Source organism: Oryzias latipes, chromosome 22 (genome assembly GCF_002234675.1).
Source record: "Oryzias latipes chromosome 22, ASM223467v1".
NCBI classification, from domain to species: domain Eukaryota; kingdom Metazoa; phylum Chordata; class Actinopteri; order Beloniformes; family Adrianichthyidae; genus Oryzias; species Oryzias latipes.
The window spans coordinates 5,572,166-5,599,339 of NC_019880.2; the positions used below are offsets into that span (position 1 = coordinate 5,572,166).

The 27,174-nt window shown below is 40.1% G+C and overlaps 1 protein-coding gene across 3 annotated transcripts in view; it reads right to left on the reverse strand.

The window, feature by feature from the left end:
- Positions 1–27,174, reverse strand: part of fndc3b (fibronectin type III domain containing 3B) — a 100,454-nt gene that overhangs the window by 31,997 nt on the left and 41,283 nt on the right. For all 3 annotated transcript variants that reach the window (XM_004082165.4, XM_020713392.2, XM_011490172.2), the window contains exons 4-7: positions 18,792–18,868; positions 13,007–13,235; positions 12,747–12,918; positions 12,405–12,535 (exon numbers count right to left, since the gene is read on the reverse strand). In XM_004082165.4, the coding sequence (XP_004082213.1) occupies positions 12,405–12,535; positions 12,747–12,918; positions 13,007–13,235; positions 18,792–18,868 (609 nt within the window). The remainder of the gene's footprint in view (positions 1–12,404; positions 12,536–12,746; positions 12,919–13,006; positions 13,236–18,791; positions 18,869–27,174) is intronic.

A 27,174-nucleotide genomic window follows, 5' to 3' on the forward strand; every position in this document is an offset into this window, starting at 1 on the left:
ATTTTGGTTTAAAACAAATGTCCTTTTAGTCCATGTTTTGTGCAAAAAAAGTGTGATCTTTCAATCAAGAGTCAAGAATACCGGGGACAAAAGTGATCCTCAGGTGAGGTCACATGATCCTCTGATTTATGAGGGTGTTCTAATGTAGATTTCTGGATCAAATCTAAACGAAATTGTTTTTTTTCTTTCTGTTGCAAAGTTCGATGAAGCTCCGCTGGATTGAATGGAGATTTGTATGCTTGTATTAAACAGCCTCAATGCCTCCTGGCTCCAACCAAGGTGAATGTCAGAGGTTTGCTGCCCATCCTCAGCTTAGCAGCAAACATATTATGTTGGTGTTTTCTGAATCGATTTTTACACAAACATATTGTTTATCTATCCTTTAGCAACAAGAATTAGGTCATAATAATTGCTCAAGAAATTTTAAAAATTAAGAATTGGAGCTTTTATTGAGGAAATAATAAATAAAATTAATTTGGAAGTGCCTTTGAAGTGTTCCAAGGACACTTTACAGATAAAAGGATTAAAAATATATAAAAATAGAAATCCAGAAAGTTGATTTATCGAAGTATATGAAGCTCAACCTTCCCTAAAATTTAAAACCTAATTAACTAGAAAGGTTCCTGAAAAGTACACAGGAGCTATGTCCAAATTCCCTCTACTAAAAAACAATATAGTCCTGGACTATTTGGTGGATTTTAAAAGCAATTCAGACACTACGCTCACTACTTTTCTTTTAGAACCACAAAAATGACATCTTCTTTGTACCAAACGAAAAACATATGAACTTTTTACAAAGCCTATTCATGAATCATCTGGTTTTTTGAACCACAAATCGTTCTGATGCCATGCATTGTGGTCTTAAAACGCCAATTTAGTGAGAATCGATGCACACTGCTTTTTTGCAGAGAATTTCTAGGGAAATTGATTTTGTAGTTGTAGGTTAAGACACCCCGACAAAATTGCGAATGCACTGCAATATCTAGTGAGCAGTGAAGGAATATGGACATAACCTGGATCATCATTTTGGATTATTTTGTGAAGCCTATTGATGCTAATGGTGGGAGGGTTGAATCCTCCAGGAATCCAAAGGTGACCTGTTAAAGTTTGACATTTCCACCAACCAATCCTTAAAAGTAAGCTAAATTGATGCAGTATTTTTAGATATTAACTTGATATTGCAGCAACAGTCAGAACGTAGATAAAAAAACTTTCAGTACTTTCTTTTTTATATGGGAAAGACAGCATTAAGCAAAACATTTCAACGGTACAACAACCCTAAAATCTGTCACAAAAATCGGCAAAATGTAACGGCAAAAATACTTAAAAAGTTATGATAAAAAGGTTGATCCACAAGCTCAAGTTTGGACACATAAATAGGAACAATAATAAAGTTTTAAAGTACTTTTCTTCCTCTCAGCTGACTGTTACGACTCGCTGCAGTTTTAAGATTCAGCTGCTCAAATGCTTAGTGAAGAGATCTAATGCTGACGGCTGAAGGAGTAATCGAGCCTCCTCCTGGTGTTAACTCCATTCCCTTCTGTGTTCTCCCTGTCCCTCATGACTTCTCTCTTCTGTTTTCATGCCGCCCACGCACCCTCACTTCCTCTCCTCGTCTGACCTCACATCCTGTCTGACTGCCTGTCTTTGATTATTGAGGGGAGACAGACAGGCGGAGAGAAGGAGCGCAACAAGAAAGGAGGATCGCCAGGGAGGAGGCCGGCCAAAGCCAGGCGAGATGGGAATTTGGAGGAAGAAAGACAGACAGTGAAGGACACCGTGAAAAGAGAAGAGGACTGGCAGGAGCGGTCTGGGTTAGAGATTAAGAGCAAAAACATAAGGAAATTGAGAGACAAAGAGCGAGGCCGGGGATCAGCAGAGAGGAGGAAAAAAGAAGGGATAAAAGGAGAAAAGTCAGAGGAGGACTTAGGGGATGTGGGGCAAAGATTACACAAACTTTTGTGACATCATCAGAAGATGCAGAGCAGATGTGGTCATTCAAGATGTTAAAAAAAGGTTTAAAAATGGTGGAAAGGTGGAATGAAACTGCTACATATCAAGATAAAACACTTTCAATAAAATGAAGTAAAAATATATATAATGTGAGCTTTTCTGATGCCAGGTTTTATTGTGCATTAATTAGCTCTAATGGTTTTTGTTGTTCTGTTATTTGTCAGATGGCTGAAGATCTAACTGAACCTCTTCACCCTTTCTCCATCCTCATGGATCCTCTTCAACCTGTTTGGATTTGAGATTTTACTCAGGGATTGTTTGAGCTTGGAAAGCTACACAAGACACTCCCATATTTAAAAAAATAAAAATAAACCATCCTGTTGTAAGGATTACTTATGATAATAAATCTTATAAAGATGCCAGTAGAGGATGAGTGTTTGAATCTGAGATAAAGACACTTTTTTATTTTAGAACGGACATTGAAAAAAATTGTCAAATCATTTTTTTATTGGTTTAAAAGGAAAAAGTTTGAGTCTGCCTACAACGTTCTTGTATTTTGCTTCAATTCTTGGCAAACCTTCACTGAAAAGAACCTTTTTTCTTTGCTTTGCAGTAACAATTTCAAGAAGAACAGGAAGTTCTGGTTACTTTGGTGCAGCATGTAAAGAATACGCATTTTTTAATCTCTTAGTTTAGGGGTGGGCAAACTTTTTGATTTGTGAACCACAGAGGGTTCTAAAATTTGACAGAAGGGCTGGACCAGGAGCAGATATGTGGAGTGTTTTGGTGATTCAGCTCATAAATGAAAGAAATACCATGGAATCTGGATACAAACAAGCTTTAAATTTGATTAAAAATGAATATGTATATTTGCAGACAGAACATTTTGGAGACTTTCAAATCTGTGGCTTTTGTCTCATTTTAGTGCCAATTGCAACAATGGGTTAAAAATGGGGTAAAAATGCAAACTTAGAGAAATACTGCGCTCATTTGGTGATGGAATGATGGGAAATACGACTGTCCGACTCGAAAAACACACATGAATATCAGAAAAACAACAAATCTTCCAACACCACATGAAAGCAGGAAAACAAAGGTCAATTACTGGGAAAATAAAACATTTATAAAGATTATCAATGTAATATTTTCCAGTTTGGCGGGCCAGATTAAATAGTTTAATGAGCCGCATATGGCCCCTGGACTACAGTTTGCCAATCCCTGTCTTAGTTGAACAAAGTTTATTGAATTTCAAGCAAAAAACAGAAGGCCTTTTTGGTTACATGCAGAGCAAAATGTAAAAGAAAATGCACATCTAGAAGACAACACAGCAAAGTGTTCAAGTCAATGTCACCTCTACACGTTTCAGTTCAAATACAGACTTCCATGTAGCAAGAGAGTCTACATCTGTGTCAACACAAAACCATAAACCTAAGTAGGAAGTGTCTGAGCTTCTCAGATCCATGTGGTAACCACGGTAATCAGAGGAGTTCACATCTGCACCTCTGTTCATTTTCCCATCATGCTTCTTGGTTGCCCCTCATGAGCTTTTCTGAAGGATGTTTTTAGGCAAAATGCATTACAAATATGTCAGTATATCTCTTTTAGGACTCCTTAGCGAGCAGAACACTAACGTATAACACTAACCGTGTTAGAGCCTCAGTGAGAAGAAATCATTTAAAAAATATTGTAAAGCAAAAACGTTTTTCTTTGTTAAACTAAGTTTCTGTTAAAAATAATAATTATGTATTCTCTGTTATTTCATCCGAGTATGGATTTAATGTCATAAATGTGTTATGGAAGAAATTAGGAGGCGGGAAACAAACCACAATTAACTGAATCAACACAGAAAATTGGAATTAATCTGTTGTTTTTTCCAAACCAAGCTTTGGATGGCGCTTCTTTTTGTTCTGTGAGTTGAACAAAGGGAACAAAACTGGCTTCCAGTTTTCAAAAGCGACATGCAGACCAGGCTAGTCCATTGAACTCAGAAAACTAAAAGACCTCAGCCCTTCATTTGGTTTACTCTGTTTACACATTTGGAGAGAAGAACTACAACCCAGATAGAAAATGTCTTGAGGTTGAGTCATAGCATCTGGACTTAAAATCTTCTTCCTTAAAAACATTTCACCAAATGGTTTTATCACGAGGATCTAATTCATCACTGATGATTAAGCCACTTGGATGAGAGGTTAAAAGCTTTAAGGAAGAAGATTTCAAGTCCAGATGCCTTGACTCAATGTCAAGACAACATCATCCGGATAAATAAGAACCTAGCTTGCTAAAAAAGGTTACACAATTATGAATTTGGTTTGTTTATCAGCAGTTTTGCCCATAAAATAAATGACAGGGAGGAAAAAAGTGCATAGAAGAAAACTGAATCATCCTGCAAGACCTCTGACTACCAAGTATCTTCACCGCCTCCAATGGACCCTAGCTAATGAAATATTAATAGATTCCAGTTTTTTCATACCCAAACATGAGTAGTTCACGCCTTGTTGTGCTGTCCATCTGCTGTCGCACTGTAGCTAACCACACTGAAGGTCACCTGAAAATGAACTGTAGCCCTAGTCTTCAGGTGGGTCAGGAGTCACTTTCAGGTCTGCACCACACTTAAGTTAAGCTTGCTCAGTACACAGAGGGAACCACCAGAGAATACTCCCTCAAATGCAGATTGAAACTATCTTAAACTACGTTCACCACCCACATGCGTTAAAGCAGCCACTCCCTGTCTATATAATCGTGCATAAAGAAGCGTTTTGGGCTTCTGCATTTATGCATAGCTACGCGATTTTCTACGACAGTTTTTTTAGGTTCTATGTACAAACCGTGCAGCCATTAAACGCACACTTAAAGGTAAACCGGGTCGAACTTTGACCAATCAGGGACTGGGATTTGGTAGTTACATATGGATGGCACCTTTTTCATTCACAGAAATACTGACTATTTATAAAATTTAATGAATAATGAAAGAGAAATTAATCATTGTGGTTTGTGCCCAGCCAGAATTAAATAACCCAGAGTCTCTCATATATCGGAATAAAGCTGTGAAAGAAATAGAAAAATTGCAAGATTTGCACAACTTAAACATTTCTCACCAAGCCTCTTTCAACTATAAATGTCAGACATGTGCTAGTAAACAAAAGCAAAGGAAGAAAAGGCCCTCCCTGCTGGTCCAGTGTGAACACCGAAGCTTCTGCACCAGAATCTATCTGCAAGCAAACTGAGACCATTCCTGTTCAACCATGTTTTCTTTCTCTTCTTATTTAAAAGCAGATGTCTTTAATACCCTCAAGTTCCGATGCAGAACGTTTGAAATTAGCAATGAAGCTCGCAAAGGAAACCTCAGTCAAAAGAAGCTCTCTTTGAGAAAGGTGCATTCCTCCTGCATGACGGCCTGCAAGTCTTAGATACACTCTGTCTGCACTGGGACAGAAAAAGACCTTTAAGGCCCGGAGAGAAAAATGTGAAAAATGTGTTGACAGACGCTCACTCAACCCCCACTGAACTCAAATACTGGGCCGCAGGGTGCATGTGGTGTGTCACACCAAGGAAGCTAAGATAGGATTCCCCTCTTCAGAGGCCTTGAACCATAGAGACCAAAGTGACAGAAAGTCATCCGGTCCAGCTAAAATTAAAGATAGGGAAGTGCAGAGGAGGGGAGGAGAGAAGTGAGGACGGAGGTGAGGAGAAAGACGAGGAAGATGAGGGATACAAGGAGGAAAATGGAGGGTGAGAGTGGTACAGACCTCGGATTCCACACCATTATCATCTTCTGCATAGTGAGCATTCCATCTGCTCAACAGCTGGGCCTCACACACATATGCACATGCACACACGTGCACGCACACACAATACTGTTGAGAAATGCCTGACATTGTGGTTGTCATAGTAAAGGTCTGGTTCTCATGGACAGGGTCTGGATTGTTGGTAGGGGGATTAAGGAAAAGGGGTGGGTGGGTGAGTGAGTGTGTGGTGGGGGGCAATCCTGGCAAAGAACTGTAGAAAAAGACGCTAAATGAGAAAATTGAGGATTTAATGGAGAGGAATCAAATTTTAAAAAGAAGAAAAATAAAGTAATTCCTGAATGACAACTATGCTATTATTAGTTCTTGCCATATCCAGCTTTTATACCTTTATCGCAAAATTGAGGTAAGTTTTCTTCAAGTAGCTATTAAGCCTTAAACAGATTAATATAAGGTTTAATATTTCAAATCATCAATGTTCTCAATAATTACACTGCAAAAACAGCCTTCTTAGAGATACATAAAACAATTCTTACCACATTAGAAGATTTTCTTTAAAAAAAACAAATAAAAAATGCTAATGGGGTGAAAAATAAAAATTGTCTCATTTAAAAAAGAATTCTAGTTCCTGAGAGAATAATCTTAGTTTTTCTCAAACTAAGATTATTTTGCAATTAAAAACTTTCTTGATGACATTATTTTTCCTGCATGACAGAAAACAAAATACATTTTTTCTTGAAACAACAATCGTTTTACTTTCTTAAGATTGAGTTTTTTGCAGTGTAGTTGTCATGGTTTCATAAAAAGACAGTGATGCGAAGACCTTAAGGACTGCAGCCCCACTCAAACAGAAAAAAATACATCTTAAAAGCAGGTGCCAAAACCTGTGAAAATAGTGTAAAAGTCATTTCTTTTTCTTTCTTTTTTGCTGCGGATCAGAGATGTTGAGAAATTATGTGGATGAAGTTTTTTTAAACCCTGACCCCCTTCAACCCTGTTCATCCAAAATCCAAAAAAAACAAAAAAAAGTCTCAAGAGTGAAAGCAGATTGGCAGGTGCTGTGGAGGCCAAAACCAAGAGCAGAAAAGGCAGATGGAGAAAGAGACAAGCGCCGTTCAGCAGAGAGAAAAAGAAGACAAACAGCGTCAGTAAATGAGACGACATAAAACGAAGTTGTCATACTTACATTATTATAGTGTTTACAGTCAAATCTTAGTAAAAAAAAAAAAAGAAAGATTAAAACGAGTTTCCTCTGCCTTAGATGTCCTTTAATTATAAAAGATAAGTTTAGTCGATTCACAGTTTTTTGTTGTATTTGTTACTTGCATATTTTTACTAGCAAGTATTTAGTAATGAGTCCTAAATATTTTATGGCCTTTAATACTGATCAACAAAAACCTTGTATTTTCCAATAAATTCCATATGTTATGCAATTATGTGGGTCGTATCTTTAGCTGGATAGGCCTTTTTTATGTTATAAATACTAAAACACACATTAAATGAAAGACTGTTTTGTACTTTAACTACAGTGAATTCCAATTACTGCTGCTAGCATGGGCAATGGGAAATTTATCCCCAAGAAAAGTTCTCCGCAAACGAAAAAAAAACAAAACTCAAAGGGCAGTACTTCAACTTGTCAGCAATAAAAAAATTAATAGAAATCGACATTTTTTTGTAGGTTGCTAAAATCTCACATTGTTCTGCAGAATTTGCTTGAAAATTTAACACGTCAAGGTTTCAGTTAAACTGAGAAAAAACGAGGACATCTAGAGGCCGACTGAAGCCATAACAGCCATACGGGGAAAAGAATGCAAGGTTTAAAAAACATGGTTTCATATAAACTGCTGATGTTTTTAATTATTTCTATGTCATATCTATCCATTTAACAAGAAGTCCAAATTTTGTGTTTGAGGACACATTAAAACTGCAACAAATGCTTAGGGTATATTTTGAAAGAAATAAAAATTTAAAAAATTAAAGCCCTTTTCTGCTGCAGCTTTGAAGCTGTAACAATAGCTGAGCATAAGAATAGCCATAGCATGTTGTGGTTTTTGTTTGGTGATAGTTGCACCAAGTAGTTTAAATGTAGATTTACATTTTATTTTATATCTGATTCTTTGAATATCCTTACATTTCACACTATTTTTAGAAAGTAAACTGAGATAAATGGTGTTGTTTTTTTGCTTACTCTTAATTAACAATTTAGAGCAATTTAAACTCTTACAAAGTTATAGTTTTTTTTTCTAAACAACTTGAGCTACAGGCAGGTCATGCTGGTAATTCACAGAAACTGCTGAAAGGACAAAGCCTAGTTTCTCTTCTCTGTTTGACGTTGACCAGTTCGTGCTGGAGCTTCATCATGTGTTGAGGTTACTGCTTCAATGGAAAGATTCCTTTACCAGGATGGGAAATTTCGGTGGTGCAACTGTGACTGCCGGGAACAACCTCACTAATCCCACTGGCCCCGTTACGCGATATCAGCAGGAAAGACATTCCTCTGCCGGTAAACCCACCCCTTGTTCTCCGTTTGTTTTCTGCACATGCTCCTTTTGCACTTCCCAACTTTGAGGTTTTTTTTCCCCTTTTTAGTTTAACATTTTTACCCTTTTGATCGCCATCTTCCACCAGGCTCACTATCTTGCACCAACAAAGATGGCCGTATTTGGGTTGGCGGGAAAGGAGGTAATGTGTGGGAGGATGTGGGAGGAGCAATCGCAATGGCGCTTCACAAGAAGAGCTCAGTAAGGCAGGCGAGAGACTGTGTTCACACATTTTCAGGCCTGTTACTACAAACACAGCAGGAGGAGGAGAAAGAGGAGACTGATGGTTGCTAAAGCTGAGTCACCACTCCGCTCAGCAAACTCACAATGAAAATCCAAATAGATGATGTCACACTAAGCAAAATATGAAAAGAGTTGCAGCTGATTGAAAAACAGCTACAGTAAAAAGTTCATATGATTTGTGGCCCGAAAAAGTTACATTTATAATCATGTTTTTAAATATTCTAGTAATTTCACAGTTTGGCCATATTTCAACTGAAGCTGAACTGGACTGGCACAGGAAATATTCAAAAATTAGTCTAAAATTAGAATTAAATGCTGACCAATTTGTGGTCTTCAGTGTAAATTGCAAGTCTAAGTCACATGAATTTGATCACCATTTGAACTAAATATTAATTTATATTTGTAACAATTCTAATAAATAGAAATAGTGTCAATAAAGAAAACAGCTTTTTGGTCAAATCTAAGAAGTTCTGGTGCTACTCTCGGACCATGCTATGAAAAATACAAAATAAATTTAACCCTTTAACAGCAGCGCTTCAGCTCCAGTGTTGACATTCTGTCGACTACCGTAACTCTTCAACCGTTTACGCAATTGATGTAACTCCAGAGGATTCTGAAGCACAGAAAAGCAGCTCTGCGCTGATATACAACACTTTACAGTAATGAAGTATCTACACAATCATTTACACAATCTATCAGCTAAATCTGTCATGGAGACAAGCAGCTTAAAGCCGTTACGCAACATTACGTTCATAAGTTGCTGCATATCGGTGCAAAGCCGATATTAAAAGCTGCTTTTCTTTGCAACAGATTTAGCCGATTGCCTTTACGGCATGTCATACAGCGTGTGTTATTTAGGTGTCCGATTTTAAAAGGTTAATCTGTTCAGCTACACAACGGCTGGACATTGCTGATCGAGTAATCAAAGTACGAAATGTTTGATAAAAGGCAGCACAGCGGACATGGAAGTCACGGCGCACACCAGGTTTCGCCAGATTTTACAGCACTTGGCTCTGAAGCTAAGATGGATGGGCTGAGAGGAGCTGATCCGTCTGTTTCTGCTGACGATCCAGTTTTTCAGTGAGAGTCAGGACCTGTGGTGGCATGATGTAGAGTCAAGATGGGAGAACGGAGAGGACGCAGCCCACATCTGTTTCTGCTCAGCAAAAATGCTCCATTCGGGGGAAAATGGCCAGTTGAGCTGGCTTTGCTGGAGAACGGACACTGTTCCAAGTCAGTCTGCTGTCTTTTGGCATTTGGGAAAAAACCGCACACACACACACAGGGGAAAGGGCATCAAGGGCATGGCGTGGGCGGCTCCGTGTGTGTGTGGTATTCTAGACTGGACCGTGCTTAGATGTGCCAAGCCAAAAAGCAACTTTAGTTTTTAATGTTTGCACTGTCTTTCCTTCCCTGGCTCTTCAGGTGGTGCAGGACTTCTGCTTCAGTCCCTCCAATCACACATTCCAGCCCCCGCTTGGCTCCGTTTGCCCTCTATCCTTTGGACCCTCGTTCTCAGAATGTTTTACGGGAAGCCCCGTCATGGGGTGTTTGCATGCATGTGTGCACGTTCATGTTGTGCTGCATCCAGCTGATTCAGCTGGATCTCCAGCACTGTACAGAGACCCTGACAGACCAGAATAAACTCCCAGGGAAAAGCTAACATGTTTCTGTCAGTCCGGTGAGCCACAGAGTTAGCTGAAAGAAGCTCCAGCATAAAACCAGCACAATGACAGGGAAAAGTGGCTTTTTTACTTTCTTATGTAAGCTACCGGTAAGTGGGTCTGTGTGTAGCAAGAGCTTGCTCAGATTCCTTCTGAGTACAGAACCGTCTGTCTCCAAGTCATATTTTTTTGTCAGGGCAACCACAGAACGTCTAAATATTTGCCTTTTCAGCAAAAACTAAAATTCCTTTCATTATTAGAACTCACCTTTCTAGTCAAAATAAGATATTTTTTGGCAACACAGCACAAAAACAGACTGCAAAGCTTCCTTTGAGGTAGAAAAAAAATACTGTCAAAAGCTAAATAAAAAGATAACAAAGTGTAAACTTCTAATTAATAGTCACTATTCACTACTTGAAGTTTAAGTTAGTGTCGTCCCAATATCTTAGTCAAAATAATGTTTTTAATTTAAACACAATAACGTTTGGTGTCTTAGCTGCATGAGCTTTGGGAAATAAAGTAGTAAAATCACTTTTTAGGATTTATAGGGAAATTCCTAAAAGTTGCCATGATGGATGTCAACAATTTTTGAAGGATCCTGTAAATAATTATCTTTTAATTGAAATGAAAAACGTTTCCTCCATTAAGAGTCCCTCATTTGTTAGGAATTGTACATAAAATATTTATTTAGGTTTTATATTTCTGATTTTTATTGGGGTTTTATTTTCATAAAATCCTTAGTTAGTTTTACTTTTGTCAGTTTCATGTTTTTTTCAGTCTTTCTTGTCGACTTTTTTCTTCAATAGATGAGTGGAGTCAACACTTCTGTGATAATGTATGTTTGAGGGGAATCCCTGCTATTCCAAAACCTTTACAGAAGCATAAATCAACAGCAGGAAGCTCAAGTGCCTAAGCTTAAATTTCATTTTAAGACTAAACTGTGAAGGGAAAAAATGTCTGAAACTTGAGCGTAAATTAAAAGCATTAAAAAAAAACATTACTAAAAATATCAAGGATAAAAAGCTTGACACTTAGATTGAATATGTGATTGCTTTCATTGCACAAACCCTTTTATTCACTCCAACACTGCCCTGCATGAAATTTAATGAACAACTGATTTTACAGCTACTCAAATTTTTAATGCACCCAACAAGTTTTTTTATTAATATGTGTTTAATTTTAAATTACAATTTTACTTTGAAAAAAATGAGAGATTTTACCCAATTTCTTTCACGAAGTTCAAACAGCAACAGTTACAATAAAAAATGAGATTTTGCAAAAGAATTCTGGTCAAACAGCAAGTGGTAAATATGACTCGATATTAAATCAAATTAAGTGCTTTAGCCATTTTTATTTGTCCCACATAATAAAGCTTAAAAATCTCCTGGAAGGTGGGACAAGTCTGACTTCTTTGTGTTTTTCTGATAAAAGAATCGGAGGTCATAAACTGCAGGAAAGATCTGCACCCGCCCGACTCAGCTGGAACCTTCCTGTGATCCGACACCCAACTGAAAAGGATTAAATCATCCTTTTACGGTGACGTTAAATTTTAAGAAGAGCTTGACAGTCAAAATGATGGCGTCCATAAACGCATGCATCTCTAGAGGTTACATGTGTGCGAGCACATGAGCCAGGTGCGCCATGTAACCAGGTGCATGTGGGCCGGGACACCTCAGGGTCCTGTGTCTGTCTGTGCGAGCGATAAGGCTGAGCCGCGCTGTTTAAATCGCAGACCTCAAAGGTTTCCCTCATACTCTGTTGGACTCTAAAGGTATGTAACCCCCCCCCCTCTTCACCTATCGCTCTCACCCCAACCCCCCCACTCTATGGCTCAGCCTTCACCAACAAGGCTGGTATTGTAGTGGGGGTAAAACGATAGCGCTCAGGGACGGATTCAACTATGTGGTTACCCAGACAACCCCTCTTAGCCCCTTCCCCACCATCCCACCTCAACCCGTCCATCCAGATCCTGCCGCTTTTATGATCTCCTCACTCCAGTGAGGCTGCATTCATTTTTCATCCAATCTTTCTTTTTTTTTTTCTTTTTTTTTTTGTGGGCGGAGAAAGAAAGGGGCAACATGTTCCCGTCATGGGGCCTAAATGCAGAGGGGGCACCGAGGGTAATGAGAATAAAGGCAGATACAAAGACAGCAGGACGACAGGTGACTCTTCCAGGGAGAGAGAAGTGGTGATTTCACCGCACACAGCACTACAGCAATGCACAGGTTGGAAACAGACGCCATTGTGTTGGTGTGTTCTACCTTGTGTGTGTGTCTCTGGCTCATTGTTTCTGGGGCTGCAGCGGAGTCGTCTCTCTGGTTTCTTGCCCCCTGGACTGCTGACTCCACTCCCTGACCCCACTGACCCGAGTGACGAGGCGTGCGTTTTGTTGCTGCATCACAAAAGGAATCACGAATAAAAAATGACTTGATTAACACAAAGGAGGGCAAAGAAAAATGAAAGTTGGATAGCTTTCTTTCATTTAAACAAATGTTTAAAAGTTTAGAAATCAAAATGCCCTTTTTTTTTAATTGACAGGTAAATTACATTCACATCTATATTGAGTTGGCATATGTTATTTTAATCTTTCTAAAAACATTCACCTGTATCCATTGTGCGCCGGTCCCATGCTGCCCTTATACAGAGTGGAGGGCAGAGAATTGAGCCGGTTCTGTGGCTCCAGCTGCCGTGGTTCCTTGATCTTTTTAGGCTGCGGCTTACTGTACGTCTCTTCTGTGCTTATGTAGCTCGACATCCCATAAACTGAGATGATTTCTTAAAGAGAAGATGATAGGTTTTATTTTTCCAAGTTTTATGTTTCAAAACCCTTAAGAAAAACCCTTTTAGTAGACAGATTGGTTACCTGGGTCGCCATACATGGGGGGAAGGTGGTGCTGGTAGTACTGGTGGGGAGGCAGCTCCCCTGGGCTTACAGGGTAGAAGGAATGAGAGTTGGGGATGAAGTGGGGGTGAGCCAAATAAGGGGGCAAATGGTGTGTAGGGGACAGAGCTGGGGAGTATGAAGGGGGGTAGCACTCTGGAGACTGAGGGGTCACCACCACTCGACGGACCCCCGCGGTATCCTCCAGCACCTGTGGGCAGGAACAAATTACAAAACCCATGAAAACTGAAATAAAGAATGTTGTCTTTATGGAGGCATTCCTGTGAGTCCTAAAATGTTAGCATGTTCTAAATATTTTTGGGTCTTTACCAGTTCCAAAGCAACAAATTGTGGAAAAGTTTCATTATGTGAAAAATACAAACAAACTCTTCACTGCTTTAAAAAAACATTTCTGTGTACCGGTAATTAATGGAAATCATTTAAAAGTAGACAGGAAGAAAGAACAATTTTCCGTCAGTCTTTTTGAAGGCATTAAAAACACCAAACGAGGTGAGGTGAAAGCTTTTGGAGAGCTCGTCATCTGTGAAGCACTGCAACAAGTTCACCACAAGTTCACTCTGTGAACAACTCAGGAGAAACTGAGCAACAAACACACTTCTACACAACTAACAGACACATTAACAAAAAATAATCGGGACGCTACATTTTTATTGCTATACAACAACAAGAAATTATTACTTTACCATTTGACTAATATTTATATATTTACAGTACAGACCAAATGTTTGGACACAGCTTCCCATTCATTTGAATGAGAAGGCCAATCTGGTTTCAAATTAGAACAATTTCTTGTCAGCTCCTGTTAAAATGTTCAACTTTACATTTACCGGTAATCATTTATCATATTTATTCAAGACAACTGTGCGGGGAGGGATGGTTAGTATCTTATTTTCAATGTGGTTTTTTTTAATAGCTAAAATTTGCATTCGAGTAATTCGGGATACCACAAAAAGGTTGGTAACATTATACAAAGCGGGTTTCTTCAGTAATATTTGTTAATTCATAATGAAGCATTAATAAACTATTAAAAAAAGTAGAACTTTTATGCATTACTTTCCATTACTAAGTGTATTACTACATGCTTTAGTTAGCAGATAACTAATGTTTGGTAAATGTTAAATGGTAAATGGCGTATACTTATATAGCGCTTTCAACCCTCTTTCGAAGGCCCAAAGTGCTTTACAGTCATAGTCCCATTCACCCATGCACACACACATTCACACACTGATGGCGGCTCCGCTGCCGAACACTGGCGCCAACCTCCCACCAGAGGCAAGGTGGGGTTCAGTGTCTTGCCCAAGGACCCTTCGAAACATGGGCGTGCAAGGCGGGAATCGAACCTGCAATCTTACGATCATGGGTCGACCGCCCTACCGCTTTACCACAGCCGCTCGTGTTTAATATTCATACTTACATAATGCATTAAGAATTTATTACAAGCTGTCTTATACAACTGCTTACCATTAAGTATGCAATAACTACATGTTAATGTGTTTGTAGAGTCTTAATGTCTAAAGTAATCATTTTTACTATGTTGTGTTTTTAGGATGACCTAATTCTTAATTAATGCTGAAAAGCCTAATAGGCATTACTTAAGCATTAATTACCTTATTTAATAATTATGAATTGATCATTGGAACCATATTGTAGCCTGAGCAATTATTCTTTACTCAATGCTTTCAATGCATTAAGTGAGGTTAAACAATAAACTTTAGATTTTGCTTAGAAAAATATCCCTCAGTAATACACTTAATAATGCAAAGTAATGGCTAAAAGTGGCAATCAACACTTAATTAACAGCTAGTTAATGCTTAATTATGCATTAACTAATGTTAGTAATGTGATTCGTATTATTCAGCTATACTACGTAAAAACATTGGTTTTATAACTTAAAAAGGTCATGCTAAAACAAAAAGTCATTACTTAAATTTAAATTTACACATGTGTGCAACAGATAATACCCACGCAAAGAAAACGGATAACGCGTAACACCCTAGCAGGAGACAGCACTGCATCCCGCCGCCGTGAGAGTTAGCCCTAAAAAAAAACTATTTCGGACAACCCTACTCCTCCAAATGCCCCTACAATTGGTGTGGTAGGCTGAAGCCGTAGAGGTAGGGGAAGTATTCGGATTCGGCTTAATATTGAACTGACCAGATTGTAATACTGCCTAATTTAATGATAAATGCTAAGTTTCTTATCTTTTTTTTGCTCTCTTTTTTTATGAGTTTTTGTGTATAGTAGGACCTGTGATAAAGCAATTATTTTCAGGAATTATCCAACACCTTGACAAAGGATAAGGAGATAGTAATGGGTTCTCTCAAAGTGTTGAAACCAAGTAATGTTCTTGTCAATAGAAGCAAATGCCTCGCATGACTAAAGTTTCAATACATATAATAACTTTCACAATGAGGAACTGGGGGGGACACACATTCACACACACATTCCAGCTATTCAGACACTTTCACAGGCGCGCATTCCAAGGAGAGAGCAAACACACACTCCCTGCAGAGAGGGGAAGCAATCCTTGGTCCCTAACAACAACATCCACACTGTCAGAAACAGGCCACATAACACCACCCCAAACGCCCCAACACAAACTGAGAAGCAGCGCACTGTCAAAACACACCAGACAGAGAAAAGAAAGGAGTGAGGGTGCGCAGGGCCGCCAGGAGGGGACAAAGAAGGTTACAGAACTAATCCGAGGGAGAAATTCAAGAGAAGGGGGGCGTTAGGAGAAGGCGGATGAAGAGGAGGCCCTCGTCTCCCCCTCATCCCCTCCTCTGCTGAAGAGGGGAAAAACAGAGTGTTTACAGGAAGATAAGGGCAAAGTCCCTGTGGGAGGACATGTGGAGCTGGCCTACATACCAGCTCTACATGTACGTTTTATTGGCAAGGAATTGACTTGAATATAAGCACAGGACACCCACAAACAGGAAAACCTTGACACATACTAAAAATCTATCCATTCTGGCCAATCGCACAGATTTTTCCCCATCGCTTCCAACATTCACACCCCCTGAAAGCTGTCCAGCGAAGGCCCGTCTCCCCCATCCGCCTTGTTTATGTAAGAGTGACAGTACCTCCCGCTCATACTTGGCCGATTCCCGACTAACACACACCCACACACAGACAAACACAGGCAGCCAATGACCTGACTTTCATAGCCGTAGGAACACAATACCACAAGCCGCTCACCACAAATGTTTGTGAGGACGGTCTATTGATTCCTTCTCTTTTTCCCCCCATTCTGGGGGCATTCAAGGGAGAACACAGGCACAAATTCATACAGGAAAGAAAACGAATGGCCTTAACACCACAAATCAGCACATTCCTGTTGGGCGCAGATGTGGCGGGAGGCTGGATACTTGTTTTTATTAACTACAACTGAAAGGAAAGGTGGAATGTCTGGCACATACTTAACGTGTGGTCGGAGCAAAGCTTTCTACAGAATGCCCTCCTTCAGTGTCTAATACTTCCCAATCTTTAACAATGACCACCAGTTCTATTTCTGGCGTTTGTTCTTTAAAAAAATGATCAAACCAAGAATCCCTAAGTCCTTGAAAGACGGGCTTAGTCTGCGAAAGCTATGTTGAAACATTCCCCGTTAGAGGTCATTTAGATCTGCTGGATTTGTGCCTTTCCTTCAACATGTTATTCAGCTTTTGGTCGATGCAAATTGTCCGCAGAGATGAAAAAAAACAAAAGTCTATAGCAGAGGGAGTTATTTTGTCCCTTAGAAGACGCTTCTCTGAGATGTCTAAATGCCTCATTTGAAGCCCATGTTTTCCTTACCTTTCCTAATTACATCACCGTGTACAGCATTTGCATAATGTCTACCTTATGGCCAGTTAGGTTTCACCCAAACAGGAACTGACTGGTATCCTAAAGTCTTCCTAAAGCAGGAGTGTCCAAATTTACTGCAAAGGCCCAGCAACCTGCATTCTAGGAACTCCCTTAATACCATTAAATGCAAATGAACTATATAATAAATACGTTTTTTTAATGAGATACTTTTCATCTCTTCACATATAACAAAAATATATCTAAATACATTTTTACTAAAGTTACTGGGAATTTTTTTATTTGAAGAATAAAGATGCAATGAAGAAATTTTCTGGAAAAATACTTTGTCAATCTAAGTTCACAAATCTCTTTTTCTCGTTTGGCCCTAAAGACTCTAAAAGTCAAGTTGCCACAGGTTTGCAACAGCTTATAACATAAGCCAATCACAATCAAGAAATCATAGTTCAGAAAGTGCTGGGCGCTAAATATTATTGATACTTTGGCAGGAGCCTGCTGGCCAGAAGAAATCTGGCCCGCATTTGGCCCACGGGCCGGACTTTGGACACGCCTGTCTGAAAGGCTTTCAAAGTAAAAGCCATTCTATCAAAAAATTGTTACCAAATAAGTCATTCAGAAATTTCTCAACATTTGATTTCAAACCAAATGAAAACTAATGTGAGATGCATTCTTCAACAGACGACAAACCAACTTCTGTCAAATTTTTTCGAGATCCTTTCAGTGAGCTACACCAAACAAATAGTTTGCCTTAATTTTTCCCAAGTCACTTCTTGTTTGAGAGTGGTATTCATTAAAAACTTTGAATGACAGTGTGTCAGAATCTGCTCTTTAAACTGTCTTTAATGGTTCAGTTAAGATTTCTGCCACGTTGAAAGAGATAAATCTTTGTCCTTAGGTTTGATCATCTGTAAAATGATGTGAAAAAGTCCCCACATGGGAGTGGATGGGGGTTCCTCTTTCTTTTTTTTATAAACTTACCCAACTAACAATTCAGTAAATTGGAACAGCAGTTCACTGAAATGCTGAAAAACACTTTAAAGACAAGATTTGCTGTTTTTCTTCTTTTCAAGAAGCATAAACATGAGTACCTGGAAACACCTGACCCAGGTAATAAACAGTAAGTGGGTCAAGCAAGTTGGACGGTGGCCTTGAAGGTCTGGAGTTGCCCCCCTCCCCCATAGCAATAAATGTGCGGCTCCTTCCTCTCTGATTTATGGACCCTTTGACGTGTGCTGCATTGGGAGGAGAAGACTTTGCAGACGTTTTGTGTTCTGCTCAATTATGTAACGCTTTGACCAGGACAGACTTCATTTTTTGCTCCTTCCCCCCCAAAGAAAACTAACTCATTTCTGCTTTTGAATGGGGGGAGGATGGTTTTCACATAGTTCAGACAGTTTGAAAACTGTGGCTTTTTTGGATGGATGAATGGATAGACTAATTTCCATGTTCAACCATCTTATAGATGCAAGAAAACCTTTAGGAGCCTTGTGCGTTACTTTCAGATACCGCTTCGTCAATCTCCATTTCATTAGTAACCATGGAAACGGCTTCAACAACTTGAGAGGCACCTTTCAGACTCCAAGTTACAATCTGCAGGAAAAAATACTGAAATCAAGGAGAAATAAGTGACTTCTATACGAAAATGAATGAATGATTTGAAATGCTGTTTACAACCCCTGTATGTTGGTTTTAACTACAGTTCAAAGATTTTCAGACATCTGTTGACGAGAAGAAACCCAGACGGAGTGATACAAGACGATGAGCAGCCTCAATGAACTGAAGCAATAATAAGATATCCCAAAGGAGAGCTCTTGCAGAAAATAAAGCAGCTTAAACAAACTGAGAAATGTAAAAACCTGTTTTTTTTCCCTTCCAATAGAGAAGTTTTACTTCCTTCAGAAATGATGTGATCAGACGAAGGACTTCTAGCACAAACACTAACCTGTGAAATGTACCCTGGGGGAACATGGATGGGGGGGATTGACCCATTTGGAGACATCATGGGAACCTCAGCAGGACCTGGAAAAAAATGAGAGAAATTCCTCAACAAAACTTCCCATTCAGAGGATATAACGTTAATGTACAGGCGCATGACAGAGGCAGGAAAATACAGTATGATTTGCTGCAGGTCAAGTCAGGATCAAGAGCACCATAAACTCAGTTTTAACATCAACTTATAAAATCTCCTTAAAACCGCCTGCATGCCCTCAGAAAGAATTAAGAGGGAAAAAAAAGAACGTCACAAATGTTGGTACCCTGTAAATGCCTCCTGGTCGTTTTGAGTCTGACATGAGCACCGAATGCAGAAGCAAGAGATCCTAAATAGAATTAGCAGTCTCAAAATGATGTTGACTTTTCCACTGTCCATATCTCCTTCTTCCAAATCCCTCTCTTCCTCCGTCTCTGCGATGGAGGTCTGCGGCTGCTAAAGTCATTGGGGACCCCTTTGGGACTTCTGGAAGTAGACCTGGCCTCGAATAAATCACACTTACACACACACAGAGGCCTGGGCTAACTGCAAACACACATCCAAGCATAAACACAGCCTAATATTTTCTGTCTGTGCTGACAGCTTCAATTATGCCAGACATTTTCCGAAGAAATGGAGGAATTTCACACTGATTTTTGAACATATTGAATCCTAATGGTTTTGCTGCAAGTTTTTAAACTACCTTTTTAACAATAAAAAAGGCGTTTGTCGTTTGCAGAGTGCGTCTTCATCAGTTCCTCCACCTTGCTTGGCTCCATCTTTTCATCTCATTTCCCAGAACGAACCTCCTATTTTTTCCTCCCATCAGCCATTACGAAAATGCTTCACTCCCTTTTTTATTTCGAATATTACTCACTCTGTCCCTCCTAATTCATCCTTTCCACACTTACTCCTAACTGCGCTCCTCACCTCTTTCCAGCTATTTTGTGTGACACACACCAGCCTTTTCCGGAGCCCAACAAACAGGTAACAGTAAACACACACAAAGGCACCCTCAAACACAACCTCAGTAAAGTCTACAGAGCGGGCAGTGAGGAGGTCACAGGTAGGCAGACAGGCCTCTTTCAGTGCCGTCTGCTCCCCACTGTGGAGTCTCAGAGTGGATATGAAAGTGCTCATTGAGTAGAAGGTCATAGCATATGGAGAACACACACACACACACAGCTCCTCTAACCTTCTTTCCATCCCTGCTCACAGCACACTTTCCCTCTCGCACACTCTCGACAAACAGATGTGTGTTTGGACAGTCTCTGCTGCCTCTGCTCCTCACTCGGCAAACAGCAGAATTCCTCTGCACGCACACAAACACACAGTAAGCATCCCCATCCCTGGCCCCAAGAACTGGACCCAACAGGCCAAACCCCCTCCTTAAAGAACCCCTCCCCAAAACACAAGACACTCTTTGTCCTTCGCCTTCACGCACACATACGGTTCTGTCAGTCATACGATATTAGAGTCCATTTAGGGAGGCTCTGGATAATCGGGCGTTTGTCAGTGTGCACTGAAGAGGCTGCGATTGTGTGAGCGGGCCTGAGTGCACGTGTACAAATAAGTCAGTGTGGTCCCCCGCTCCATATTGCGGTAAAGCTGCTGGTCTTCGCCCTCCGAGCGCCACAAATAAAGTCGTGACTTCCTCCGTCTAATCCTCCCGGAATCCCAGACAACACAACAAACCGACGCACTCCCCCTTCTCCTCTCCCCTCATCTTCCATCTGTGGCTTCTTCCACTTCCGACTGCTGCAGGAGGCGGCTTGGAAGATCGGATGTGAGGTCAGGTCCTGCTCAAATCTACATGCCACTGGATCTGCTTTATTTACAAGCTGAGATCCAGAAATAAACAAGTAGCAATTTTGAGCCAACAACCCGTCACTGAAATCTGGAGGTTCTGTGTAGAGAACTGCTGTGACCTTTTTGCACATCACTTTCCACGAACAAAGTTCCCAAGAGGACTCCTCTGGTTAGGGTGCAACTTGTTGAACACCAAACAGCAGCAGAGAATGAAGCTGGAGTACTCCTATTTGATATTCTGTGGTCACACTGAGTAGTTATAATTTTGTCGGTTGTGTTTGAAGTTCGTTTTTGTCCCAAATCCTTGTTTGCACGGACATGCTTGCTAAATGCAATCAGGGAAGGAAACAACTGATATGAAAAAGAAACTGAGGGATCAACACAGAGCGCGAATGAAGATGAGGAAGTGGCTCCAAAAGTTTATGAAAACATTGTTTGCATTGATATTTTACAGTATATTTAAAAAAAATAATTTAGGTACTTCTTGTTACTCCTATTCTTTTATGAGTATAGTAAGTATAATGTAAAAGAGCTTAATTTAGACTTTTTTCTAGAAAAGAAGCTTCATGCTTCAGCCATTATCACAAACTCTTGTTTTAAAATATTTGTTATGCCGTTGCTGTGACTAGACGATAATGAAGAAAAATCTTTTAACCTAAAGTAGAGAATTACTGGAATTAGAATTATTAAGAGTTAATAAATGGTCCAGCAAAGTCTATCTTAACAAACATTTGTCACCATAGCAACAGCATCACATGCAGAACCACAACAAGGTGTCAGTGTCTGCATAGCTTTCCCTTTTCAAGAGTTTGCTTATCTTTCTGCTCAAGTGAGTTGCAGCAATATGATTGAATTTAGAAACAATTTTAGCTTCTTTACATTAAAGTTATCCATAGAGACATTTTTTAAGATTTTTTCATAGCAGAAAAAGGGAACATAAGCCGTCCAAATTTTATGGGAAAAAATGTATAATGTTCAATTATGAGGAAACGTTTAAAAAAGTCAAATATGAACAGAATGAAAGAGTAACTTTAGGTTTAAAAAAGGGGTCATGTCCTGAGCCCTGATGGCAAATAAAAGAGTCTTCCCACAAGAACAAATTTTCACACGGACACAAAATGTTTAAATCTCACTTCAGAAAGTTTAAATCTTTGTTGGTAAAGATTTACACAAGAAATATACACAGGTCCACAGTAAACATCCTGTTTCAGGCTTTACCACACAGCCTGAAAAACGCAGCAAAACCTGCTTTCGCAAGTGACAGATTACAAAATAAAAAAAAGTCGGACCAACTTGTCATTCTGTCCAGCTGCCCGCACATAAAGTGATGTGCAGACAGAGGAGTTGATGCAACGTTTCATCAGATATTTCCTGTGATACAGCTGTCAGACACAGCTGTGAGGGCCCCCCAAACATCAAACGCAGAGAAGTGACCTCACGCTCATCAAGATGTACGGATCGGCCTGGAGAGCTGAAAGTGTGTCAGCGCTCCATCACACACGAGGCCGGAGTGTTGGGGTTTCTCCCTCCGGCTTCGCAACCCCCCACCCCCCAACCCGATTCCCTGCACATGTGGTCGCCACATTGAGAGGAAACGCAGACCCTCCTGGGAAAGCACGAGTGCGTGTTTGTGCCAAATTTTCAAACCAGAGGAGCGTGTTAGCTGACCTACATACTAGCAGCTCCGATGGATTTCCCAACACAGAAATTAAGTATCTGATGTTTTGGGGGGAGTTTTAAAAAGCATCCATCATTCCCACAGAAAGAAAAACACAACCAGTCAAAATCTCCCGAAGCCCACAGTTCAGTCTGGATGGGTATTTGTGCACGTTTGTGGTTGGTAGTGACGTGGCGTTGCCTGGAAGTTATGTAAGCATCAGCATGGTAATGTTATCTGTCCTTGGAGCCGCACCAGCGAGACCCTCCCACGACAGTTTCCTCTGCCACACACACACTCATGCACTCAACTCTGTGCACAAGGCCTACTGCCAAATCCCAAAAAAAAAAAAAAAAAAAAACAGAAGCTCACGGAGGAACCACAGTGATCTGTCCACATCAGCTCATGTGAAGGTGTCTTTAGCGCTGGAGATGTATAGCTCTTGGAGGAAATGAGGGCTAAAGCCTAAAAGCTAGAGTAGCACTTCATGAACGCAGCACCCAGCCCTACAGTTCATCTCCACTGAGTCAAGTCAGGCGGACAGCTCTGCCCCGGGGAGGGTGAGGCTCATTGATCGAGGAGGAAGTCGAGGCTTCCTGTGCCGCCCCGCCTCAAGTCCTTTGCTCTCCTGACACCGACTCTGCAGAATGACGCAGGATCCAGTTCATGCATCTGCACTGATGTGCAGGAATGTACACACAGCTGAAACAGCGTCACACTTGAACCAGAGTGCATGTACCCAATCAGGCGGGCTTCAAACGCACATTTACTGTGTTTTGTGCGAGTGTGCAGGTGAGTGTAAACACATTCCTGGAGATGAATGAACCACTTCATGCCTTCAAGCTTTAAGTTGCGTAAATGTGCCTTACAAACTGTTATCTTTTATGACAGCTGATGAAGCCGTTTACTGTACAACGAGCTCACACGTCGCTGACATCAGCATCTTTGGACTGAAGATGCACAACAGAACGCCTTGAATCAGGGTTGTCTGTTTCCAACTTCAGCCAAGGGTCACATACAGCATTCCATTCCAAAAGAGCTTGTTTGAAAAATGTTTTGTTATTCTTTTTTCCGTTTTATCTTCTCCTTTAGGGCTAAGAAATGCATAGTTTCATGGATGCTTTTCATCAAATCGGTGCTTTAATTTGATTTTTCTTTTTTTTTTTTTACCAAATCCAGCCCAGAAAACAAGTAAACTACTTAATTTTACTTGGCTTTATATTTGGCGAATCTAGGTTTTAATAAGAATGTGAATATGTGTACTTTTTATTTCTTCTTTTACACAATCAAACCGTTTCTTTTGGTCAGGTTTATTCCAACATCAGTGGACATTTTCAAATGTGCTGCCTTTGAGAAGAAAACACGTCCATTTACTTCCACATTTAGAAAAAAGTCGCGTTATACCTTGCAATCCTAGTTTAAAATGAAAAAGAAAAAAGCTTATTTTCCTTATTCTTCCACAGGGATTAATCCCATTTGTTTGTTTTACGATTACAATTTTATGAGATCAGACAAAAGCTGCCTTAGCAGTTTAAGTTTACATCTTTGAAATTGAAAAGTTTGCATTTTTAAATCTTTTTCACATTTTTTTTTAATTTCTTTCATCATTTTTCTAAACTAAATTCATCATTTTTCCATCTTTTTTCCCAAAAACAGTAAAAAAAATTAAGAATCTCTCATCTGCTGCCTGATTTACCCATTAATTGCCTTCACCAATAAGAGCCTTGACCTGTTAAGAGGCCGGCGTGGAGCCCGGGTGCCAGCTTCTACTTCCCCCCATCCCAGATCCTTGAACGGTTTTCCTCCACCCAGAGGTGGAGCGCTGTTGGCCGACCTACTTCTGCTGCTGGGCCCGCTCCAGAGGTGAGCAACGTAACGTCTGGAGGGACGCTGGGCCCAGCCGCGCTTTGTTCTCCAGATTCCAAACATGTACAAACACACACCCCAACAGCTGCACACAAGCTGGCAGGAGCGTGCACTCTCCCAGACACTCTTCCAAAGTAAAATCCGGGATATCGTTGATCTGTTGCAGTCATGGTGTGTCGACCTGCCTTTAGAAGTGATGCAGACAGCCTCTCTTCACGCTGCATATTTTTAATTTACTCATTTTCAGGATAAAACCTTACAGTGGAAAGTCTTCATAAGTTTGGTTGAGAAAACAAGAACAATGCAAACATAAATACCTTGTTAAACAATTACAAAACCCTTTTTCTGCACAATAAAGTGTCTTTAAATAGATTTTCGATGGATTTACTACAGTAAATCATGAAACCGCATTACAGAAACTTTCAGTTTTCCCACAGTCACATTCCATCTCAGTAACACATTTTAAATTACTAACAATAGAGCTCCTCATTTTAATATTTAAAGAAAAACGTAAACTATGATCTCCCTTATTTACAGGAACAACGCAGTTTGATCCAGTGAAGTGAATAAAAGTCATCAGAAGTTATCAAACAAAATTTCTGAAAGACGAAACAAGCAAAAGACATGACTTAGCAAAGTCCAGCAAGGCATGATGGGAAACAAGGCATGATAACTTCACAACATTCTTGGATTTGTTTGTTTTGATCGGCATCCTTGAAGAATATCGTTCTGTGAAATCTTTTCAACCTGATACGTTTATGAATCTTGGTGAGATTATAGAAGGTCGTGTTTGAAGTGAAGAAGAAAACCGGCACCGTGACCTTTCGTCATGTTCCAGTGCCGTGACACACGTCACTGGAACAGGTGGAGGAAACATTTAAATGTATTCTATGGACTAAATGGTTTGTAAGACGCACCAATTTAAAGTTTGATAGAGATCAGTAATCAGAAAACTCAAATGCAGTTCTGTTGCCCATCCATCCACGGTCATGGGGGTTGCAGGAGTCTACCCCACTTACTTCAGGGCGAAGGTGGGTTACACCCTGAACACTTCTCTAATCTATCGCTGGATTGCACACTCCTATTCACACCTAAGGGACAGACTCACAGATCGAACTACAAAGGACTGTGGGAGGAAACCGGACAGCCCAGAGAAAATCCACACATGCATAGGGAGAACGTGTAAAATCCATACAAAAAGGACCCAGCTGGGATTCACACCAGGCCCTTCTCACTGTCAGGCAAGTGCTAATAACTACACCACCATGCAGCCATTAAGCAAAAACATGCATATCATCACATTGCATTTTATGGAGTTCTTGAAACTTTGATGAGTAAAGTTATGGCATTTCTGTTTAGGAAAAAGATAGCAAAAACACTATTTTGGTTTTAGTTAAGTATAACTATAATTCTGAGTTTGATTCCCAAAGTCCCAATCTGATAATGTGCAATTAAATAACAAACCTAAAGAGTTTTTTTATCACTAGTGAAATATTTTAAAATTAACAGCTTAATAAGAAATGAAAACCAACTCTAAAGCTATATTGAAGTAAAAAAAATTAAAATTATAGCACATAAAAACAAGAAGACATATGATGAGTTTGTTTTACAGTAAATGATAAATGTTCACGTATTATTGGCAGAACAAAGTCCTTTATTTAATGAATCAATATGTTTTTTTGGTTTTGGGTTTTTTGGTCAAATGATCCCACCTCTGTGATTCTATCCGTCACCATGACGACCTCAGCTGCCATGTGCATGACCTCCCAGCGTGTCGCACTGACACCGAAGAGGCAGGGGTTGAACCTGCACACAGCCCGCTTCCAGAACACCCCGACATTTTTTTAGATAATGTGCGCTGAAGTGAATCACGGTCACCCCGACTCAAACAATTTCAAACAAAGTCAGATACCAGCAGCTCGCAAACAAAAAGCTTTTTTCTGTATTTTTGGCTTTGAACAATTCTGGGTCAGACAGGAGAAATCAGGATTGATGTCCTCTGAGCTCTCAAAAGAGAATCAAGCGTGCATAAAGTCTGCATAAAAAATCCAGACACTGGTGACTCATTATGTCCATTCCCTAATCATCAAGAGAGAAAGAGCAAAAAAGTGCAACAGCTGTTGCTGTGTAAACAGACTGAGTCAGAACCATTTCCTGCCGCCCTTACTTTGCTCCTGTCTTCTTCCATCACTGCCTCCAAACCTAAAGATGCCAAAAAAAAACAAAAAAAATCCTGACCCAGTGAAGCAGCAGCAAAGCTTTGGTTGTTTTTGCCCAATTTTTCCCTCCCCACATGCACATGATGTGCCCGTGTTTGCAGCCAGCTGTGTCCCCCCCCCCTCGTTCTCTCAGCTCCCATCTTTCCACATGTGAATGTGGGGCATTCCTGGAGAGTGAGTCACAGTCTGAACAGCAGCAAGCCTGTGTCCACCACGAAGAGAAGAGAAGAGAAGAGAAGAGAAGAGAAGAGAAGAGAAGAGAAGAGAAGAGAAGAGAAGAGAAGAGAAGAGAAGAGAAGAGAAGAGAAGAGAAGAGAAGAGAAGAGAAGAGAAGAGAACTGGAAGTTGTGAGATTGCACAAACTCACATATGCATTCTTAGATGATCATATAAACTCTGCTTTGTGTTTTTGTGAAGAGAAATGGGGTGAAGAATTGTGACAAACACTTCTGTACATCCGCAGCTATACCGTGATCTCCAATCAATCCTTGTCCTCCCTGGTCGAGCCCTTCCACTCCAGCTCATCCAATCAGATGAGAGCAGGAAAAAAATGAGGGGCTTCCCTCAGAGCCATACACATGATGTAAAGCATCACGTGTTATTTGCCCAGCTGTTAGGTTCATTCCTTTTTAGTCCAAAGGCAATCATTTGAATTCATCCAACAGTATACGTGATGAAAGCGATGGTTTGAGGACACTTTAATGAAAATCATGTTTTTAACATCTTCTTGTAGCTTTTTTTCATGATGGAGGACAAATATAAAAAAAAATAATATTAAATTGCCTTTCTGAGTATTTCTTCATCC